Source organism: Megascapheus bottae, chromosome X, assembly GCF_031878675.1.
Source record: "Megascapheus bottae isolate mThoBot1 chromosome X, mThoBot2.hap1, whole genome shotgun sequence".
NCBI lineage: Eukaryota > Metazoa > Chordata > Mammalia > Rodentia > Geomyidae > Megascapheus > Megascapheus bottae.
This window is the reverse complement of record NC_143547.1, coordinates 105,832,043-105,855,908: the sequence shown is the minus strand read 5'-3', so window position 1 is coordinate 105,855,908 and position 23,866 is coordinate 105,832,043. Positions and strand designations below refer to the sequence as shown.

General features: G+C 36.8%; 1 protein-coding gene and 1 pseudogene across 2 annotated transcripts; both read left to right on the top strand.

Annotated features, from left to right (window-relative positions):
- Positions 1-372: 372 nt before the first annotated feature.
- Positions 373-23,328, top strand: Clic2 (CLIC family member 2). 2 transcript variants are annotated; one of them, XM_090326906.1, is made up of 7 exons: positions 373-651; positions 1,497-1,540; positions 9,624-9,733; positions 9,859-9,984; positions 15,836-15,942; positions 17,195-17,376; positions 18,407-23,328. In XM_090326906.1, the coding sequence occupies exons 2-7, from the start codon at positions 1,538-1,540 to the stop codon at positions 18,566-18,568; spliced, it is 690 nt and encodes a 229-aa protein (XP_090183032.1). In that variant the 5' UTR covers positions 373-651; positions 1,497-1,537; the 3' UTR covers positions 18,569-23,328. The 2 variants fall into 2 exon arrangements, with proteins under 2 accessions (XP_090183032.1, XP_090183031.1); XM_090326905.1 differs by lacking the exon at positions 1,497-1,540.
- LOC150041783 (U6 spliceosomal RNA) lies at positions 22,397-22,492 on the top strand (annotated as a pseudogene).
- Positions 23,329-23,866: the final 538 nt, after the last annotated feature.

Sequence of the window (23,866 nt, the reverse complement as noted above, 5' to 3'; positions counted from 1 at the left end):
GGGGTGGAGACATTTGATGAAAAAATGTTTAACCCTGTTTTAGTCAGTGTCATTGGGTAAACATCCTTTTTCATGGTAAAATCCAAGTCATTTCTGCTTCTTTTCCTGGAAGTGCTGTCAGGTTACAGGAATAGCAAATAAGAGTCCCTTTTCTGGGCATGGAGCCCAGGACTCAAAGGGAGGCTCTAGAGAACATCTGGTCAGTTTGATATATAGAAGCCAGCACTGCATGTGTCTCTTTGTGTGAATGTGTTTCTCCTGTGCTGACTCATGGCATTGAAGCTTCTCTGGAAAACACCCCCACCCTTTTAGCTAACCAGTTTACACACACCCCTTCAGCTCCTCCTTGATTGAAATGTTAGGTCAAGAGGAAGAAGGAAAACAAATTCAAGAGCTGCTCTTACGCATCTAGAATTTTCTGCATCCTCTCTCTTAAAAGACTGGCTCCAGATCTGACTCAGTCCACTTCAAGCTAAATTCTCCTCTTAAAGCAGTATTTCTTGAGCATTATATTAAACTGGAAGAAAAGTCCACAAATATTGTGGTCTCTCAGGGAGTCAGGGGGGCTGACAACTGGCAGTAAAAAACAGAAAGATGGCAAGCCTAAAGCCCAGGATTCAAGCAGACCCTGAAATTGAGCTTTTTGTGAAGGTAAGCTTTCTAGCTATAATAACAGCATGTAAATATAGTATTTCTTGACAGTAGGCTCAGCATCCAAAAATCTTTGATATTTACTGTAGAGTTGCGAATTTTGAATTTATTTTTCTACTCTGAGTGCTACCCCCCCACCAAAAAATGGTTAGATATTGTGGTCTTCTTATGTGGCAATGAGAAAAAAAGGTCTCATCTGAAAACTGCATGGTGATATGGAAAAGAACAGTAGACTGTGGGCCGGGAGTGTGGCCTGGTGGTAGAGTGCATGCCTAGCATGCACTAAGACCTGGGTTCGATTCCTCGGTACCACACACATAGAAAAAATATAGAAGTGGTGCTGAGGCTCAAGTGGTAGAGCTCAGGCCTTGAGAAAGTCCAAGGATAGTGCTTAGACCCTGAGCTCAAGCCCAGGACTGGCAAAAAAAAAGAACACTAGACTGGTTGTTATTCAAAACAACTAAGTCATATTTTCTATGGCTTTCTGTATAACCTTGAACAAATTCCTCCCTCCATCCTAGACTTTGTTTGTCCTTATATGCAACAGATGAGCTCAGAAAAAATTATCCTGGAATACTTTCCAGTTCTCACAGATTGTATGTTTATGAGATAGGTTTTATACAGCCTGAGTGGAGAAGAAATGCCAAATTCCCTATTTCCATGCAAGTTTCAAAAATGATCCTACAAGAAACAGCAAGGTCACATGAACATAATGGGAACAGAAGTTTGTGCTTGTTATGTGAGGAGGCATTTTACAATGCTTCACTTACTCTTTTAGGTCTGTCTTGGAAGGTTTTTTTTTGTTTTTTTTTTTTTAATCAATTCAATATGTCTTAACTTTTCAGAAAAGCACTTTGGAAAACCCCTAAAGAAAGAGAAGAATGGCATGGTAAAAATTAGATTTCCCCCAATACTTGCTTATATTAACTTTTTAGTTTTTCTCTATGTAATTTTTTATTTATTGAAAGTATTCAGTAGTAACAACAACAACAAAACCAAACTGTTATAAAGACCTTTTGTGAACACTTGATGTATATTATCTGGTTTATTATACCATCAACCTAAGAAACAGGTGGCTATTTGTGTACCAATACTATGTCATCATCAGTAGTTATTACTACTTGATTAATAATTCTCATTACAATATTGTAATATTTCGGCATCATTTCTAAGTAAAAATACTAACATTCTGGTTTAAGTAACTGATCTCTAAAACTGTATAAACTCTATAGTTTACAACAACGTAAGTTACACTTATTAAGTATTAAGTTAAATAGCTGTTGGAAAAGTAATACAATTATTTTAGATTATATAACAATTGGTTACACACACACACACACACACACACACACACACACACACACACACACCCCTGAATTCTTGAATAGCACAGTAATCCAAATAAGTGTTTGTTCAACTATGGGGTGTCAGAGCTACTTCTCTTGTCTCCGGATTATAGCAAAACATGACTGCTCAACTCGAATATAAATGAGCCTTTAATTTTCTTTCTTTTTTGCCAGTCCTGGGGCTTGAAGTCAGGGCCTGGGCACTGTCCTTGGGTTTTCTCAAGGCTAGAGCTCTACCACTTGAGCCATACACGACTTCTTGCTTTTTCTATGTATGGTGTACTGAGGAATTGAATCCAGATCTTCATGCATGCTAGGCAAGCACTCTACCACTAGGCCACTCTCCTGGCTGAGCCTTTAATTTTCTTTTCCTTTTCTCTCTCTCTTTTTTGCCAGTCCTGGGCTTAAACTCAAGGCCTGAGCACTGTCCTTGGGCTTTCTCAGGGCTAGAGCTCTACCACTTTAACCTGCTGCACCATTTCTGGCTTTTTTCTATGTATGTGGTCCCGAGGAATCAAACCCGGGTCTTTGTGCATGCTAGGCAAGCACTCTACCACTAAGCCAAACTCATGCCCCTGAGCCTTTAATTTTCTAACGAGCTTTCTATATCTTCAAATTCCAAGCAAGTGGTAATGCTTCTTCAAGGGGTAACAAAAATATTCTTTTTGTCAAAACTGTTCATTCAGTTGTTGGCACTCACCTGTGTGTTTTTCTTCATAGACTTCCCGTATTTGTGTATTAATCTGGAGAGAAGAGGCAAACACACATATTGTATGGTCAAATGTTGAATTATATAATAACCTCTTATTTAAATTTACCTATTGAGTACTTATATGGTAGGCAATGTGCTAGGCAGTTATTTACCAACTTCACTTAAAAGTTACAGAAACTAAGGGCAAGGAGTTTGGCCTAGTGGTAGAGTGCTTGCCTAGCATGCACAAAGACCCGGGTTCAATTCCCCAGTACCACACACATAGAAAAAGCCAGAAGTGGTGCTGAGGTTCAAGTGGTAGAGCTCTAGCCTTGAGAAAGCCCAAGGACAATGCTTAGGCCCTGAGCTCAAGCCCAGGACTGGTAAAAAAAAAGTTACAAAAAGTAAAGCAAAGAGCAGCCAAGCAACTTTGGAGAAGATCACATAACTAATCATTGGAAGTGTTAGAATGCTAATCCTGTACAGCAACTTGTCTAACTTATTAAGCTGTTTTCAACTGAGTGTTTTAGTGAAAATTCCCAGAATTTCATCACATGAAAGTCTTTAGGTACAAGCTTATTTGATGAAATTGATAAATTACAGATTTTATTGAAAAACCTTGAATTAAATATGGTCCAGGGTTTTTTTTTATTGCTTTATGGTGTGTTTCACAGATATTTGAAAATTACATGGGAAATATTGAGAAAGAACATAAAAGTTGAGAAAAATGATACAGAGTAAATTTTAAAACTATTGCTCCTTATCAATGGTGAGGATTAACTGAATCTTTGATGTCCAACACAGCTATCTCTAGCTGTGGATTTAAAACTCCACCATAACTTCTCTGTAATGATAATAGAATCTCTAAAAGAGATTAAGAGATTGACTACCTTTTTGCCACATGAAGCACCTATAGCATACTACCTATGTATACCATGTAGTCAGTGAAAGCATCTCTGAATGGTTGGGCAAGATTTATATTCAGAAACTGAGGAAAGGGTATTTAGAAACACACATTTAATTTTGCCAGTCTTGGGGCTTGAACTCAGGGCCTGGGCACTGTCCTTGGGCTTTCTCAAGACTAGAGCTCTACCACCTGAGCCACAGCACCACTTCTGTCTTTTTCTGTGCTATATGGTATCAAGAAACTGAATCCAGGGCTTCATGCATGCTAGGCAAGCACTCTACCACTAGGCCACACTCTTGGCCCCCACATTTATTTTTTAATGCATCCTTCTCTTATTGATTTGTTGTAAAATAGAATTTTGAGTTCTCTGTCATATATTCTATGAAATTATGAAATCAAACTTTTGGGTCAAAATTCTGGATACAATATTGTCTAAGAAAGAGGGATTATACTCTTCCCTAAATCTCTAGGCTATTTTCAAACTCAAGACTATCATACAGACAATTCATTTTAAAATCCAAGAAAACTGTTAGATGGGATAAATCAGTATTCAAGAGTATGTGATAGATTTGCTAAGTGAGAAAAAAAATATGCCTGATACCAACTTTTCACTAACTAAGTGTACTCAACTAAGCCAGTCTCTGACTCTCAAGTTCCTCAACTATAAAACAAAAATAGCATAGTCCACCTCTAGGTACCATCTTCATTATGAGAATTAAATGAGAATAAGTAGGTTGATCACGGCAATTGGTAACATAAACAATAAATCAAGTTTCAAGTTTAGAATCTTAGATCACAAAGACATAGTTTTTTTTTATCACATTCTGGTTTTGTCACTTTGATACTTAAAAGAAAGATAATTTTTCCATTAGGCTCAGAAATTTATATCCTGAAATTCTAGGTGATGGCACATTAAATTTGCATAAGGCCCTTTATGAGGGGTGGGAGTAGGGGAGGGAAATGGAGACCAAGATATGAGAAAGGGTATCAATGTACGTGAAGTAATGCACCTTCTATCTGGTGAATATAATGTAACCTTTCTATTAATTACAATAAAAATACATGAAAAACATTCGCATAAGGTATACAAGGAAAAAAATAAACATGAGTGTTTCTGTAAAACTTTGCTTCATTTCCCTCACACGTCAATATTTTGTTTCTCCTTTTGCCAAAGGAGATCCACCCTTCCTGCTGGATCTATTATCAGACTCCATTCTTCTTCCTACCTCCTACCCTTAATTATATTTCCACTCACTAGAACCTAGTTCTAGTTGGATTCTTACTCTGACTTTTGTTACAAAGAAATGTAGCAGCAGTTCTCTTACAGCAAGCAAGAGTAACAATAAATGAAATTCAGTCACACCCACTGTCAAGGAAAGGAATTTTTATTGGCTTATATTATGAAGACGAGGCATTTCATTGTTACATTTCCACAAATGTTTACACTGTATCCAATCAATTTCACACTCTGTCACACTCCCTTTCCACAAAATAGCATCTGGAGCAGGTTTCCCTGTTCTATTTTCACCATGGTTGCAAACAATCAATTTGGACATATTCAACCTCCTGTATCCTCCCTACCAGCACAACCCCCTACCAAAACTTCCCATTCACTTAACTGAGTCTAATTCTCTCCCCTATTGTCTCTAATGCTCATCAACTTTTGTTGAGTTTTTCTGTGCTATTCTCATATATACTTGTTACACTTATGCACCCTTTTTCCATTCTCCCCTCTCCTTCTCTCCTGACTAGTCTATTATTTTTATTCATGTTCTATGTTTAACCATTTAAGTAATTATGAATATGGATTTTTATATTTATATACACATCCAGGAAAATGTAGTGTTTTAATTCTATCTTCCACAAAAGAGTGAAAACATATTCTGGCTTTTTTATTTCTGCTTTATTTCTGCCAGTCCTGGGGCTTGAACTCAGGGCCTGAGCACTGTCCTTGGACTTTCTCAAGGCTAGAGCTCTACCACTTGAGCCTCAGCACCACTTCCGGCTTTTTTCTATGTATGTGGTGCCGAAGAATTGAACCCGGGTCTTCATGCATGCTAGGGAAGCACTTTAACCACTAGGACACACTCCCAGCCCGATATTTTAGTTTTTGAGCTTGGCTCAGAAGGTGTGATCCTGTAGTTGCATCCATTTTCCTGCAAATGATTTGATTTCTTTTTTTTTTTTTGCCAGTCCTGGGCTTGAGCTCAGGGCCTGAGCACTGTCCTTGGATTTTCTCAAGGCTAGAGCTCTACCACTTGAGCCTCAGCACCACTTCCGGATTTTTTTTTCTATGTATGTGGGACCAAGGAATCGAACCCAGGTCTTCATGCATGCCAGGCAAGCACTCTACCACTAGGCCAAACTCCCAGACCTTGATTTTTTTTATGGCTATGTAATATTCCATAGTATGTGGATATTATGTATAAATGTGTTGATGTACATGTGTGTATAAATATATGTGTATATGTGATTACACTGCAATCAATCTCACACCCTTTCATTCTCCCTTCTCCCTTTTTCTCCATCCCCAAACAATTCAATATGGTTTTAATTTACATTACTTTTATGGCTTGAGGATGTTGACATTTTTTTCATGTATTTATTGGCCATTTGTATGCCTAATTGTGAGAACTGTCTATTCAACTCACTTGGATATTAATTTATTTTTTCTTTGAGTGTTTAATTATTTGGGATCTTTATGTACAGTAGAAATTAACCCTTTGCCTGATGGATAGCTGGCAAAGATTTTTTTTTGTTCTGTAAGCTGTCCCTTCATTCTAGTAACAGTTTTTTATGTACAGAAGCATTTTTATTTAATGTAAATTCATTTGTCAATATTTGCTTTTATTTCCTAAGCAATCACAGTTCTATTAAGAAAGTTGTTGCCTATGCTTTTTTTTCTTAGTTCATTACTCAGTGTCTTTTTATTGTCGGGGTGATGAACAGAAGGGTTAGGGTTACATTTGTCAGGAAGTGGTTACATTACTTCCTGAACATTGATACCCTTTCCCATGTTTTTCTCCCACTTTCCCTTCACCCACCCCTCTCATCTTGTTTTTCCCTTACCTTCCCATTTTCAAATAAACATATATACAATATACCAAGTACCAAAGTCAGATACAATAACATTAGATAAACCTTAAGGAGAAAAGAAGAAAAAAGCAATAGCTTCACATAGTACATTAAGAACAAAAATCACAAGGATAAACCTATTGTTTCCATATCCTGCAATTCATTTTGCTTAGCCTCATCCTATATGGACATATTTATGTAGCTTTTGAGCTATTATGATCCTCTGCTAGAAGAATCCTAGATATATACTATTTATTACAAATGAGGGAAACTATTGAGCTTATGTTCCTTTGGGTCTGGCTTACTTCACTTAATATGATTTTTTTCAAGTCTTTCCATTTCCTTACAAATGGGGCAATGTCATTCTTTCTGATGATAGCATAGAATTCCATGGTGTAAATATACCACATCTTCATGATCCATTCATCTACTGAGGGGCATCTGGGTTGGTTCCATATCTTAGCTATAGTGAATAATGATATGATGAACATAGTTGCAGGTTTAGTTTGGCTTTGTTTCTGGACATTTGGGTAGATGCCCAGTAGTGGAATTGCTGGATTATAGGGGAGCCACATGTTTAGTCTTTTGAGGAGCCTCCATACTGGTTTCCATAATGTTTGAATGAGTTTGCACTCCCACCAATAGTGTAGTAGTGATCCCTCCTGGACACATCCCCTCCAGCATCTGTTGATATTAGAATTCTTGATAATGGCCATTCTAACTGGGGTGAGGTGAAATGTCAAAGTTATTTTAACTTGCATTACTTTTATGTCCAGAGATGTCAAGCATCTCTTCATGTGTGCATTGGCAATTTTTATTTCCTATTCAGAAAAGTCTCTCTTTAAGTCTTTAGCCCACCTTTTAATGGAATGGTTGTTTCTTTGAGAATTTGTTTTTGAGAGATTTAATTCCTAAAGCTATAAGTACATTTTAGATATAAGATCCTTGTCTGTTGTATTTGTCTATGTTTTTATCTTCGAGTGTTTCCTGTATGATTTCCTGTAACAGTTTCAAAGTTTCAAGTCTTAAATCAAGTTTTTGATCCATTTTTAATTGATTTTTTACAAAGTCTTAGATAAGGGTCTAGTGTCAGTCTTCTACATGTGGACATCTAGATTAACCAATGCTGCTTGTTAAATAAATTTTCTGTTCCCCAGTGAATGTTTTAGGCACCTTTGTCAAAACTCAGAAATCGTGGCTGTATGGAATTATCACTGGGTCTTCTATTCCATTGGTCTATGTGTTTATTTTGTGACAGTATCATGCTCATACAGGTACTATGATGTCTGTAACATTGTTCCTTTTATTTTGAATTACTTTTGCTACTTGAGGTCGAATCCATTGAAAGTTTAGAACTGATGTTTCTATTTCTGTGAATGACATTGGAATTTTGATAGAGATTACATTCAATCTGTAGAGTGCTTTTGGTGCTATCGTCATTTTCAAAATACTAATAAAGCTTGTCTATACTCTAAATCATATATAAATTTTCAAAAAAGAAAAGTATGTTACTGTACTTAACCAAATTGAGAGAGATTGTTTTAGATGGTGTTAAACAACTATTAACTACTTTATTTAAAAAAACACTAAAACCTCAAAATGCCAAAGCAAAGGTTTCGATATATTGTATACACACAAACAGGTTCCAAATACATGAAAAATGTAACCAGAGAAAATGAAATCAAATACTTGAGAAATGCATAGTAGAAAATATTTACAGTAAAATAAGAAAGCAAGGTTTTAAAAAAATAAGCTTGATATTTATAAGCAGATTAAGAAAAGCAGAAATCAGAGGATATATATATGATAGATTTTATGCAAATTGAAATTTTCAGTGGCATGATTTTAAAATTGCATATTGGGGTTGGAGGCATGGCTCAAGTGTAAAGTGCCAGCCAATGAGTAAAAACATCAAATAGAGAGTTCAGGTACCAATTTCAGACTAAAACAAAAAAAATTACAGGTAGCCAGACATTGGTTGCTCACATTTGTAATCTCAGCTACCCAGGATTGCAATGCAAAGCTAGTCCAGACAGGAGACTCCCTGAGACTCTCATCTCCAATTAAGCATCTGAAAGCCAGCTCAAGTGGTAGAGCAATACCCTTGAGCTAAAAAGCTCAGGGGCAATGCCAAGGCCCTGATTTCAAGTCTTGGAACTGGCACACACATGTAAAATTACATGTAAAATGAATCACAAACAACATGTCTTTTTATTCAGATAATGTTCCAAATCTACAATGAAAAAAGTCACTGCCTTAACAGAAAAAAATGGAAATTTGTCACAGTTTACAAACTAAAGAAATCAAATGGGCATCAGACATATGGTGAGATACTTTCCAAAAAACAATATGGCAGGATCTATTATATAGAAAATGTGTAGACTTTTTACTTCAGAGTCTGGTATTAAATATTAATCATAAAATTTAATATCAGAAATGGAGCAATTTATATGCCCAGAAATGTTTGCTACTGTAACAGAGAGTAAAATATTTAGAATATATTAAAATTCCATCAATAGGAAAATTATTATATACATTCTTTTTTTTGCTAGTCCTAGGGACTGAACTCACGGCCTGGGCACTGTCCTTGGGCTTTCTCAAGGCTAGAGCTCTTTCACTTGAACCACAGCACCACTTCCAGCTTTTTCTATGAATGTGGTACTGAGGAATTGAACTGGGTCTTTGTGCGTGCTAGGCAAACACTCTACCACTAGGCCAAATTCCAGGCCCTATATATTACTGTAATATATAAAAAATTTGCTATACATTACTTACATTTACAACTTTTGAGATTCTTCGATTCATTATCTCTGTCTATGGATGGCAGTATCCCTGAGATTAAGTACTTTTAACCTTTTTTTTTCCAGAAACTAGTTTATTTACTCATAGACACTCAATATATGCTTCTTGAACATACAAATGAGTGAAGCAAGGTAATTCTTTATCTTCATAGGCTGGGAGTGATGGGGAGAGTATCGGAAACTGTCCATTTTGTCAACGCCTTTTTATGATCCTCTGGCTTAAAGGAGTTAAATTTAATGTGACTACTGTTGACATGACCAGGTAAGAGGACTTGAAACACATTAAATTCTTGGGTTTGAAATTGACATACACAAATATAATGTTAGTGCTTGTATAATATATACTTTATCTAGAGGCCTAACTCTGCTTATTTTCAATAATCATAGAAAGCCTGAAGAGCTGAAAGACTTAGCTCCAGGTACCAACCCACCCTTCCTGGTATATAATAAGGAGCTGAAAACAGATTTCATTAAAATTGAAGAGTTTCTAGAACAGACGCTGGCTCCTCCAAGGTAAAACATTTTACTGGTTATTATTATATTTCATATAATCTATTTAACTGGCAGATTTCTTACAGATTAAGAATTCATACTATTTAATTGTACTCATTTTGTAATGCTATTCTACAAACTATCACAAATATGGTATTTTGAAAGAATAGTCATTTGTCAACTCACAATTTTTATTAGTCAGGATTACTTCCTCAAGGATCCACAAAGCGGCAATCAAGTTATTGATTGAGGAAACAGCTTTCATCTGGAGCCCAGGCTCCTCTTCCATTTTCAACCTTTTTTATTGTAATTAATAGAAGGGTTGCATTATATTCGCCAGATAGAAGGCGCATTACTTCACAAAAATTGATACCCCTTCTCATGTTTTTGTCCCCATTACCCTCCCCCCCACACCTTCCCATCATCTTGTTTCCCCCCCTTTCCTATCCTATTTCAAACAAACAAATAAACCTATATACAATATACTAGATAAAAAAGGTAAGATACTGTAACAATATGAGATAACCAAGGGACAGCAAAAGAGATGAGAGATAACATAGTACCTTAAGGACAACAATCACTCATTATATGGCTTTTATTTCTATATCCTGGAGGTCCTTTCATTTACCGTCATACTGTATGGCCTTATGTATCAAGATTTTGCTCTATTGCAAATCTCTGCTAGTAGAGCCCAAGGTTTCTACTGATTATGACAAATGAGGGAAACCATGGAGCCTATGTTCCTTTGAGTCTGGCTTACTTCACTTAATATGATTTTTTCTAAGTCTTTCCATTTCCTAACAAATGGGGCGGTGTCATTCTTTCTGACAGCAGCATAGAATTCCATTGTGTATAAATACCACATCTTGTTGATCCACTCATCAACTGAGGGCCATCTGAGTTCGTTCCATATCTTTGCTATGGTAAATAGTGCTGCAATGTCATTTTCAACCTTTGGACAATGGTTCTCTCTCTCTCTGTCTCTCTGTCTCTCTGTCTCTCTGTCTCTCTGTCTCTCTCTCTGTCTCTGTCTCTGTCTCTCTCTGTCTCTCTGTCTCTGTCTCTCTCTCTCTCTCTCCCCTTCCCTCCCTCCCTCCGTCCCTCCCTCCCTCCCTCCCTCCCTCCCCTTCCTCCCTCCCTCCCTCCCCTCCCTCCCTCCCTCCCTCTCTCTCTCTTTCTCTCTCTCTTCAATGATGCCTGTCCTTACTTTTGGTGTTTGCTAGTAAAAGGACTGCTGCTGCCATCTTGTGGGTAGATTGCCAAATATGTTACAAAATAATAAAATAATTTACACACACACACACACACAAAATGAACTATCTAGCCCAAAATGTCAGTGGTGCTGCTGTGGAGAAATCTTATCATTTAAAAATGAAATGTTGCTGTGCACATGGGTGGTGGCTCATGCCTGTAATCCTAGCTTCTCAGGAGGCTGAGATCTGAGCATCGAGATTCAAAGCCAGCCCGGGCACTAAAGAACAGGAGACTCTCATCTTCAATTAACCACCATAAAACCAGAAGTGGTGCTCTGGTTCAAGGGGTAGGGTGGTAGCCTTAAGCTGAAGAGCTCAGGGACAGTACCCAGGCCCAGAGTTCAAGACCCATGACCAACAACAACAAAAAAAAATGTTACAGTCACCCCAAACCCTGTGCACAAGTGCGTATAGCAGCTTAATTTATAACTTCCCTATACTCGAAGCAGTACAAATACCTTTCACTTGATGAATAAATTAACAAACTGTATTGAATCCATACCATGGATTGAATAAGAATGCGTGAGGCATTTATACATACCATAGCTGGACTAAATGTCAAAGGAATTATATTGAGTGAAAGAAGCCCATTTTCCAAGGTTAGCAACAGAATGATTCCATCTATATAGCACTCTCGAAAGGAAAAACTACAAGTTATAGGGAGAAAAGACCAGTAGTTCCGAGGAAATAGTAGTAGCAGAGACTCCGGCTATATATGGATCTCATAAGAGAGTTTTCTATTTTTTAAGGAGGACTAAAAGCACAGTTTTGTACCCTGATTTTGATAGGAGTTATATAACACTGCACATCATTACAATTCTTTACATCTTTCAAAATACAGATTTTTCTCTATGAAATACAATTTGAATGTTTACAATGTTTAATGTAAAAATACTGATGCTGGGCACTGGTGGCTCACACCTGTAATCCTAGCTACTCGGGAGGCTGAGATCTGAGGATCAAGGTTCAAAGCCAGCCCAAGAAGAAAAGTCCGTGAGTCTCTTATTTGCAATGAGCCATCAGAAAGCAAAAATTAGAGCTGTAGTTTAAGTGCTAGAGTTTTTTTGCTTTGAGCACAAAAGATCAGGGACAGCACCAAGTCCTGAGTTCAAACTCCAGAAATGGTACAAAATAAAGTATTCAAGAAAAAATAAAAATAAGAGTGTAAGTAACTTGAGATTTCTGAATACAATGCTAGCAGACCAAATCCAACAGAATGTAAAAAACATCATGTGGCATAATCATGTGTGATTCATTACAAGCATAAAGGATGATTTGGCATATGTAAATGAATAAACATGATACAGAATAACACAATCATCTGATCATTTCAACAGATTCAGAAAAAGTAGATAAAATTTTAAGTCCCTTTATGGTTAAAAAAAACAAGAAGTTATTCATAGAAGGAATATGTCTCAAAGGAATTAACTATACATAAAATCTCATAGTATGACATTCTCCCATTTGTAAGAAAATGGAAAGATTTAGAAAAAATCATTAAATGGGGCCGGGAGTTTGGCCTAGTGGTAGAGTGCTTGCCTAGCATGCACGACGACCCAGGTTCGATTCCTTGGTACCACATACATAGAAAAAAAAGCCGAAAGTGGTGCTGAGGCTCAAGTGGTAGAGCTCTAGCCTTGAGAAAAGTCCAATGACAAGTGCTCAGGCCCTGAGCTCAAGCCCAGGACTGGCAAAAAAAATCATATTAAATGAAGTAAGCCAGACTCAAAGGAACATATGCTCCATGGTTTCCCTCATTTGTCATAAGCAGTAGGAACCTTGGACTCTCCTAGCAGATTTACAATAGAGCAAAACCTAGATACACAAGGTGATATAGGATGACGCTAAATGAAAGGACCTCCAGGATATAGAAACAAAAGCCATATAATGAGTGATTGTTGTCCTTAATGTACTATGTTATCTCTCATCTCTTTTGCTGTCCCTTGGTTTTCTCATATTGTTACAGTATTGCACCTGGTTTTCTGACATATTGTATATATGCTTGATTGGTTATTTGAAATTGGATAGAGAAGGGGGGAAAACAACATGAGCAGTGGGGGAGGGGAGAAATGGGGACCAAAACATGAGAAAGGGTATCAATGTTTGTGAAGTAATGCACCTTCTATCTGGTGAATATAATGTAACCCTTCTATTAATTACAATAAAAAATATATGAAAAACCTCATACTTAATATCATACTGAAAGCATCTTCTAAGACAAAGATGTTCATTTACACTAATGTTTTAAATATAGTATTAGTAGTTTTAGCAAGAGGAATTAAACAAGAAAATGAAATGAAAATATTCAAATGAGAAAGGATAAAGTTAAATTATCCATGTGTGATGGTTAATGTTTAGTGGCAACCTGATTGCATTGACAAGCACACAAAAAAAACAATAATGGACATCTCTGGGTGTGTCTTTGAAGGCATTCCCTGAGAGCATTGTGAGAGGAGCATCCATTCTGCAAGAGAGTGGCACTATCCCATAGTGTGAGGATATAAATGAAATAAAGAATGAAACTCAGTGCTGGGTTTCACACTAGCAGGTCCAATGTTGGAACGTGAGGTAAAGTGTGATGCTCATTTCAGGATCCTTGCCACAAGCACAAAGATAAACTGTTCTGCCCTGTGCCGTGTGTTGTGAGAGGATGATGGGGTAACTTGAAAGTGTCCTTTGGTGTTTTCCTTTCTTACTGCTGTTCTAGTCCCAGATGTTATACCCTCTTGTCATGTTTCCTATGCGTTTTCATATGTGGGGAAAATTGTTCAATGTGATATTCTGCCATCTTATTAGCATCACTCTTACTGAAAGTGTTTTCAAATCTATTTTAAAGTTACTTTTCATTAACATCAGTTAGTGTTACATAGGAGTTTTGTTTCAGCACGTCTATGCTGCAGTGCTCGAGAGTGACCTTCTTCAGCACTATCGCTCATCTCCCTCTCCCTTCCCAAACCAGTTTCAAAAACTTCCTTCATTTTCATGAATGTACACAAAGTAGTTGGACCATTTTCACTCTCCTCCATCCACTCCATTCATCCATTCTCGATTATTAGGGCCCACACTTCAGAGAGGACATGGTTCAACTTCCTAATAGTCATTTTGGTTAAAGTGCATGTTGTTCAAAGAGGCTTCCACATAATATCTCACACATGCTTATATCCTACTTCAATCAGGTTGATCACATACACACACACACATAGATAGATAGATAGATAGATAGATAGATAGATAGATAGATAGATATAAATATATGTCTGTATGTGTGTATGCATATGCTTATATTTTAGATCTGACAACCACATATGAGACAAACAAGTAACCTTTGTCCTTCTGAAACTGGCTTACTTCACTTAATATGGTGATGTCCAGATGCATATGTTACTGGGAATTTTTGCTGGACAGCTTTTATCAAGTGTATTACCTTTCCATCACTAATAAAGGACATGTCAGATACAACTAGCTTATAAAAATAATAGGTTTATTTCTGCTCATAGTTACAGGACTTCTAATCAATGGTTTTTATAACTCATTTCATCTCTTTATTTTTTATATTGATACTAATAGAAAATAATACCGAAAAAGAAAGAAAAGGTTTTTGTGTAGCTTCATCATGTGATAGGTAGAGAAAACTTTCTGCCCAGTTATTCTGGCAAAAGACAACTGGCCATATGCTATTTGCAAGAATTGACACAAACAGAATACACACAAATGCCATGGGCTTTATAGGACAATTCCAGCACATCCATTATGAAGTGTTCTTTGCTTTGGGCCTGTAGTGAGCTTGCATACTTCATGACAGGAGTGAATGGACAGAAAAAATGTTTCTCACTTCACAAAGCAGAAATCAAAGAGGAAAATGGGATGAGAGAGAGACAGAGAGAGACGAAGGAGGAGGGGGAGGAGGAGGAGGGGGAGAAGGAGGAGGAGGAGGAGGAAGGGAATATAGCAGAGATTCACAATTCCCTTAAGGGCATGCCCATCAGGATCACCATTACACCTCACTTCCTCAGTGTTCCAGGACCTCCCGGTAACACCACGGTAAGGAACAAGCCTTCAATACGTGGGCGCAGACATTCAATGTCCAAACTCAAACAACAATTTAAGTAATTTAATGAATTAATTTAACCAGCCAAGAAAATGATACTGAATTCTATAAGTACTTAGGCATCTGGGACACACCAAAGGCAAAAACTCTGTCCTAACAGAGCAACATAAAAACAGAAGATGAAGCTGGGCACGGTGGCTCACGGCTGTAATCCTAGCTATTCAGGAGGCTGAGAGCTGAGGATCAAGGTTCAAAGCCAGCCCAGGCACAAAAGGACCTGAGACTCTTATCTCCTATTAACCTCTAGAAAACGGAAGTGGGGCTTGGCTCAAGGGTAGGGTGGTAGCCTTGAGCTGAAGAGCTCAGGGACGGTGCCCAGGCCCAGAGTTCAAGTCCCACAACTGACAAGAAAAGGAAAAAAGTCAGACGAAGTGTGGCTCAAGAGATACATTTCTTGAGACATTTCTTGCATATCTTCAGTTTCCAGTACTTTTTCTGTGCACTATAAGCTCTGTAGCTGTTCTTTCTGTTATTATATGTATATGATAGTTGTCTCCTGTTTCTTTTTCAGATATCCTCATCTGAGTCCCAAATACAAGGAGTCTTTTGATGTGGGCTGGAATCTCTTTGCCAAGTTTTCTGCATATATTAAAAATACAAAAAAGGAAGCACATAAAAGTAAGGTTTCTCTTCATAAATCTCTTCTTTTCTCTGTTACTTGCTCATGCTCACATTCTCACTCAACTAAACTAGAAAGTCGCCGAAATTATTGTGTGTGTGTGTGTGTGTGTGTGTGAGTGTGTGTGTGTAACAGCCTAGTCTTCTTCTCATTTTCTGTTCTGTTCTGTTCTCTGAAATTCCCTTGCATTAAGTATCGATAGATTTTTAACCTAAGACTCAAAATAGCAAAGATCAGCACCATTGAATCACAGCAACTGTGTATCTTCAAGGTTCCTTACACTGTACTACCTGTTACCTTCACAAACTTTCTCTAAATTGTGAACAATATCTTTCTTTTTGACTTTTCCATTTTAGATAACTTGTTTTTTCTTCCTTCCTTTAACTCTTCAACTAATTTCCTCTGCAAGGAAAGTCCAAGATCTCCACTGACCATTTGATCTGACTCCATCTAATGGGTAGATAGTTGAACATTTGAAATATTTAAATACATGTTGATGAACAAGTTTAAGACATTCCCTATTTATACACAATGGAATTCTATGCTGCCATCAGAAAGAATGACATCGCCCATTTGTAAGGAAATGGAAAGACGTGGAAAAAGTCATATTAAGTGTCGTAAGCCAGACCCAAAGGAACATAGATGGTTTCCCTCATTTGTAATAATTATTATAAACCTTGGACTCTCCTAGCAGATGATTACAATAGCTCAAAATCTGGATACATAAGGTCATATAGGATGAGGCTAAATGAAAGGACCTCCAGGATATGGAAACAAGAGCTATATAATGTGTGATTGCTGCTCTTAATGTACTGTTATTTTCTTCTCTTTTGTTGTCCCTTGGTTATTCTCATATTGTTACAATATCTTACCTTATAATATGGTATATTGTATATATGTTTATTTGTTTATTTGAAATAGGAAAGGGAAGGGGAGAAACAAGATGAGGGGCATGGGTGGGGGGAAGGGAATGGGGACAAAAACATGAGAAGGGGTAGCAATGTGTGTGAAGTGATGCTCCTTCTATCTGGTGAATATAACTGAAACCCCTCTATTAATTACAATAAAAATATAGGGAAAAAAAGTTTAAGCCATTCCCATAGACAAAAATGTGTAAACTCTGAAAAATATGTTAAGAGCATTTAGCTATAAAGACATACTAACAGTACTTTGCATTAACTATAATTAGATTTAAAACTCACATAGATTTAGACCACACTTATAACTAATCCTACAACTTCATTGCCTCAGAGTTTGAAAAATCTCTGCTCAGAGAATTTAAGCGTCTGGACAACTACTTAAACACTCCACTTCTGGAAGAAATTAATGCAGAGCGTGCTGAGGAGCCTACAGTATCTAGAAGATTGTTTTTGGATGGGGATCAGCTAACACTGGCGGACTGCAGCTTATTACCTAAACTGAACATTATTAAAGTAAGCGGTTACCAGCAGTTTTGTCAACATTGTTGTACATAGTATGTATTTCTCCCTCAGAGAAAAGATCTGTATTGATCACAGAGAAGCATTAAAGCTTCTTGTTTCTTAGGCTCTTTGGGGAGTGGGTAGTAATTAGAGAGAGTTGGGCCAATGAGGATGAAAGAGAATGGATATTGTCAAAATAGATTGACAGCAAGTTTGAACAGAGGACAATCAAATCTCTTGAAATTGTAGTAGTAAGGAGAAACAGCATAAAGTAGACTGAAAAATGGAAGATTGATTGTAATGCATTGTACGAATGTGTAGATAAGTCACAATAAAAATCCCTCCTGTAAAAGTAATGTAAGCTAATAAGCACTATTTTCTCTTTTAAATCAGAATGTGTATTATGTTCTCTTGTCAATAAGAAGGTCTCTTTCAAAGAACTGTGAATAAAATGAGTTAAGACATGTAAAATACAGCAGTGTGCTAGTGAGTAGCACATGATAATGTGAGATATTGATATGATGATGATGATGACTTATCATTAAAAAGTATTTACAAAGCTTACTTTTTCTCCACTACCAGATTCAGAGAGTACATAAAAAAATTAGATGTCCTAAAGAGACTAAATAAAGTCTTAGTCTAATGGGGATGATACATGCTCCTGTTCTCTGTTTTCCTCCACTGAGCATATCATATCCACAATAAAAAAACACAACATCAATATAACCATAATTATAAGCATATAACTTTGTAAAGTATTAATATTAAATTCAAAATTCCTTTACCTTATTTTGTAGTTCCTTTCATACTATTTTTCTTTTTTCTTTTTTTGCCTGTGCCAGTCCAAAGCCATTTTTGTCCTTTAGGATTTTTCATATATTTTTTCATATATTTTTATTGTATTAATAGAAGGGTTACATTATAGTCACCAGATAGAAAGTGTATTACTTAATGTTATTTTTCTTTTAAGGTTTTTTGGTACATTACTGATTACTTTGGTTATCACGTTTTTTTCTTTATTTTTTTTCCTCAAAAATCCTAGGTTGCAGCCAAGAAATACTGCGATTTTGACATTCCAGCAGAATTCTCAGGAGTCTGGCGCTATCTCCACAATGCCTATGCCCGTGAAGAATTTGCCCATACATGCCCTGAAGATAAAGAAATTGAAAATACCTATGCATATGTGGCTACACAGAAGAGTTAAGACAGAGAAAAAGCTGTCTTTATAATCAATTTGCATTCTACTATATTAGAAACATTTTTGGAAATACCAGTATGGAAAGTACTATTTCCTCTATCCAACTCATTTATGAGAAAAGAATTTAGATACCTGCATTTTCTATATCTAGTTAGCCATAATCTATCCACTGATATTTTTAAAGATCTTCACTTTTGTACTTTATCTTCTTTAGTCCTATGGCAAACCACTGCAATATTGAATAGCATGGAATGCATCAAGATCTTTTGCCCTTTACTTGGGTTTCCAGAATGCATAATGTTTGAGTTAAACTATGCCTGATGTTACAAATGATGTAGGTAGACTCACAATCTCAGGCTACCATTTGAAATTATTCCTATTCCATCTACCTGGGTACTGTGGCTCACGCCTGTCATCCTAACTACTCAGGAGGCTGAGATCTGAGGATCAAGGTTCAAAGCCAGCCTGGGCACAAAAGGACCTGAGACTCTTATCTCCAATTAACCCCTAGAAAACAGGAAGTGGGGCTTGGCTCAAGGGTAGGACGGTAGCCTTGAGCTGCAGAGCTCAGGTTGTTGCCCAGGCTCAGGGGTAGGGTGGTAGCCTTGAGCTGAAGAGCTCAAGGACAGCACCTAGGCCAAATTCAAGCCCCATGACCCACATAAAAAGGAAATTATTCCATCTAAATCATAATAATATATTTTGTTAACTGAATATATAGAGATATATACATACATCTATTTCTGAAATCATGAAATCAGACTGAATATCAGAGAGGCAAATCCTAAAATGATTAGAGATTAAGAACAACATTCAATGCTTTAAAATATGGTTACATCATAGTTAGAGATGATAGTATTGACTTTCTGACAGAATTATATTGTTAGTAAGTATTCATAATATAAAAGCCAAAATTAGAAGCAAATGCACAGCAAAGCTGTAAAATCAATTGGATCTTTACTCATAGAATAAGAAGGAAACGGTGTTAGCTAATCAAAAGATCTTATTGCTGCCTATGAAATTAGAAGGTACTGAACCCTGGGATTTACAGCATGCTCAGAAAGTTTTCCATAGAATTAAAAGTACACCATATGTATTGGGATCCATGGATGTACTATATGTACCCTCAAAGCACTCAAAACTAAAAACAAAGGTTGAAATTGCTTTTGCTCCTTCAAAGGAGAAACCTACAAGGCAGCTTCAAAAAAAACCCCACAGGTTTAAATCAGGGTGGAATTTAAGTTTAGATCAAATTTAAATGAAACAATTGTGGGGGGTTTTTTTGTTTGTTTTTGTTTGTTTGTTTTTTGGTTTTTTGCCAGTCCTGGGCTTGGGCTCAGAGCCTGAGCACTGTCCTTGGACTTTCTCAAGGCTTAGCACTCTACCACTTGAGCCTCAGCACCACTTCCAGCTTTTTTTGTATGTATGTGGTACCGAGGAATCGAACCCGGGTCTTTGTGCATGCTAGGCAAGCACTCTACCACTAGGCCAAACTCCCGGCCCAAATGAAACAATGTTTTAATAGATTGACAGAAAAGACAATGAATAAAGAGTTAATATCAAGCGTAGGCATACAAATAGCCCTTGAATTATGAATATGAAATGTGGGTGTCTAATTTCATATTCCTATGTACTGTAATACCCTGATCTGACAGATTGCATCTGGTCTCGATGCTGGTGTCATAGCTTCTCTAAACAGCTCAACTCTGTATCTTCATTGATAAGATTTGCAAAAGCAAAATTGTTTAAGATCTATAATTTTAAAGTACAAAATTTCTTAGTAATATGACCCAGATGCTGGTGTCATAGCTTCTCTAAACAGCTCAACTCTGTATCTTCATTAATATGATTCGCAAAAGTAAAATTGTTTAAGATTTATAATTTTAAAGTACAAAATTTCTTAGTAATATGATGCAATTTTTATTCCAGTCCTAGGGCTTGAACTCAGGGCCTAAGCACTGTCCTTGGACTTTCTCAAGGATAGAGCTCTACCACTTGAGCCACTATACCACTTCTGGATTTTTCTATGTATGTGGTACCGAGGAATCGAACCTGGGTCTTCATGCATACTAGGCAAGTACCCTACCATTAGGCCACACTCTCTGCCCCATAACCCAAAATTTATAAACCAAAACACCAGCATGTGACAAGATAGGCATTTATGAGGAGTAGGTGATTACCCAATTTCACATGTATTAACTGAGAATTATCTTTAAAAAATAATTATCTTTTTTGAGTCTGAATGTGGCTGCTAGGGACAGAGGAAAGAAACCATAGGAGTATCTCAGTCTCACTTCATATTACCTTCTTGGCTAACATTATTGCAGTTCAATTTAGTAGCTACTTATTGAAATGCTATATCACTTATTAATTACTATTTGGTCATTTAATTGTTACAACTCTATTAAGTACTAATAACAATTCTGTTTTTACTTATTTATGTATTTACTACATTATGCTATTATTTTATTTTTAAATTAGTATATAATAATTGCATAAGAGAATGTTTTCATTATGATACTTTCATATACATATATATATATATATAATGTATGCTGATTCATTCACATTCATCTTCCCATTACCTCCCTTGTCCTGCCTCATCTTCCTATTGGTCCTCTTTCTTTCCAAATGGTACTTTCCCAGTACATGCTGTTGGAAATGTAGCTCTTGCTGGTTAATTGAAGATGGAGTCTCATGGACCATTCTACCTGAGATAGCTTCAAACATTGATCCTCTGATTTCAACCTATGTAGCTAAGATTTAGGCATAAGCCACCAGTACCAGGATAGGCTTAGTTTTTTTTCAGAGACATTGGAATTACAAGTCTGAAACTTATTTTTTGCTTTTGTTTAATTGTAAAGGGAGAGCACCTTATACTGATGAGCAAATTTCAAATTGGTCACAGTACTTGCCAAAGGAAACATAGATACAAACATGTTGCACTACATTTTCCAAAGATGAAAAACTAATGATTTCTTAGCTCAGATTTTAACCTTTAGAATATTTGACATGAAGATTTATTGATCATAGAAGGTCTAACTTCCTCAGTCATTGTTGATTACAGTGTGGCTAATAAACTCATTAAAAAGATACTCCTAGAGCCTGGTAGTAATTCATGCATGTAATCTTAGTTACTCAGGGGATTGAGTTCCAGATGATTGTAATTTAAAGCCAACCCTGGCAGGAAAAAAAAACACTTTAAGACTCCATCTCCAAAATAACATGCAAAAAGGGGGGAAAAAAACCAAGGTGTGGCTCAAGTGGTGGAATACCAGCCAAGCAAGCAAGCTGAGCAAGTGCAAGAACCTAATACCAGAAAAAAATGTATTCTTAGAATGCATGGTCCATGTCTGTGAAGGAAAAGAATATACAAAGTACAGGTTCAGTATTCCAAGAATATTTACTGAATAAGTGAATGAATGGATGGATGGATGGACGGAAAACATAGAATAATAGTCTTAATAAATGGGATATGACTTATTTAATAAAATATAGAACAGCTGGTTATCTATCTGAAAAATAATGTTATACTCCCTTCTCACAAAAAATGAAAAAATAAAATATATGGGTTAACTATAAAAAGCATATCCACAAGTAAAGGAAATAAAAATACTTTTATTCAAATAAAGTAGAATTAGGTCTGAGGATGTCGATCAGTGGTAGGGTTTGCCTAGCATGCATGAAGCCTTAGCTTCCATCTCAGGACCACTAGAAAAAAAGAAAAGAGAAGGAAAGGAATAAATTAAGAAAAGAAGCAAAGGAAGGACAGAAAAAAGAGAGGAATGAAAGAAGGAAAGGGAAAGGAAGGGGAGAAAAGGAAAGAAAAGAAACGAGTTAGCAAATTCTTCCTCAGCAAGTAAAATTGGAACGATAAAAAGAAGATTAGCATGCCCCTTCATGCAAATTTCTGAAGTGTTCCATATTTTTTAGAAAGATGACTAAATAAAATATAATTCACAGTAAAAAAAGGGGAGAAGCATAAAGCTCACATTTAGCTAAGAAAACTTTAAAGGTTTTGGTTATATTTAAACAAACCATTACTGAAAGGTTTTTTTTAAAGCTGAATTATAAAGAAAATATTTGAGGCCCATGGAACACACAAATGGCAAGTCTTCTCTTGTGTGCACAGGACTAGAGCAAGGTAAACTTCTAGCAGAACAGCAGAATCACTTTGTTGACCTATCACTCTATTGAAACTGATGAAAATTACCTTTAAAAATAACCATTTGCCCAGGGAGTGGTGGCTCACACCTATAATCCTAGCTACTCAGAAGGATGAAATCTGAGGATCAGGTTCAAAGCCAGCCAGGCACTAAAGTCCATGAGACTCTTATCTCCAATTAATCACTAGAAAACCAGAAGTGACATTGTGACTCAAGGGGTAGGATGGTAGCCTCGAGCCAAAGAGCTCAAGAACAGCAGCCAGAATTTGATTGGAAGCCCCAGGACTCACACACACAAACACACACACACACACACACACACACACACACACACACACACACACACGACAAACACCCACAACAGCAAAAACAAAAACATTTAGCAGTATTTAACTCTCATTTTCTGTATGGGGAGAAGAAAAATGTTTCTTTCTTCTCCATTTTTCCCTACCTTAAACTTATTATAATAAAAATAAATTTTTAAGTAGTGGGGGTGCGGGGGAGGGAAATGGGGACCATGACATGAGAAAGGGTATCAATGTATGTGAATTAATGCACCTTCTATCTGGCAAATATAATGTAACCCTTCTATTAATTACAATAAAATATATGAAAAAAATAAAAAAAATTACTGATTTTTGTTTGGTTTTGGTATTGGAGCTTAAACTCAGGGCCTGGGGTGTTGTCCCTGAGCTTCTTTTGCTCAAAGCTAGTGCTCTACCTTTCGAGCCACACATCTGGCTTTTGTTTTTTAAGTAGTTTATTGAAGCCTCACAACTTTCCTGCCTGGGGCTGGCTTCAAACAGCAATTCTTCATATCTCAGTCTCCTGAGTAAATAGGATTATAGGTTTGAGACATATGTCTGGCTTCAAGTGCATTACATGAGATCAGAATTACCTAGGCAATAAAACCAATAACATCATAATATAAGAAAACTACAGGGGCTGGGAGTTTGGCCTGGGGTTAGAGTGCTTACCCAAAATGCACAAAGACTGGGTTTTGATTCCTCGGTACCAAATACATAGAAGAACCTGGAAGTGGTGCTGTGGCTCAAGTGGTAGAGCTGTAGTCTTGAGGAAAAGCCCAAGGACAATGTTCAGGCCCTGAGTTCAAGCCCTAGGACCGGCAAAAAAAGAA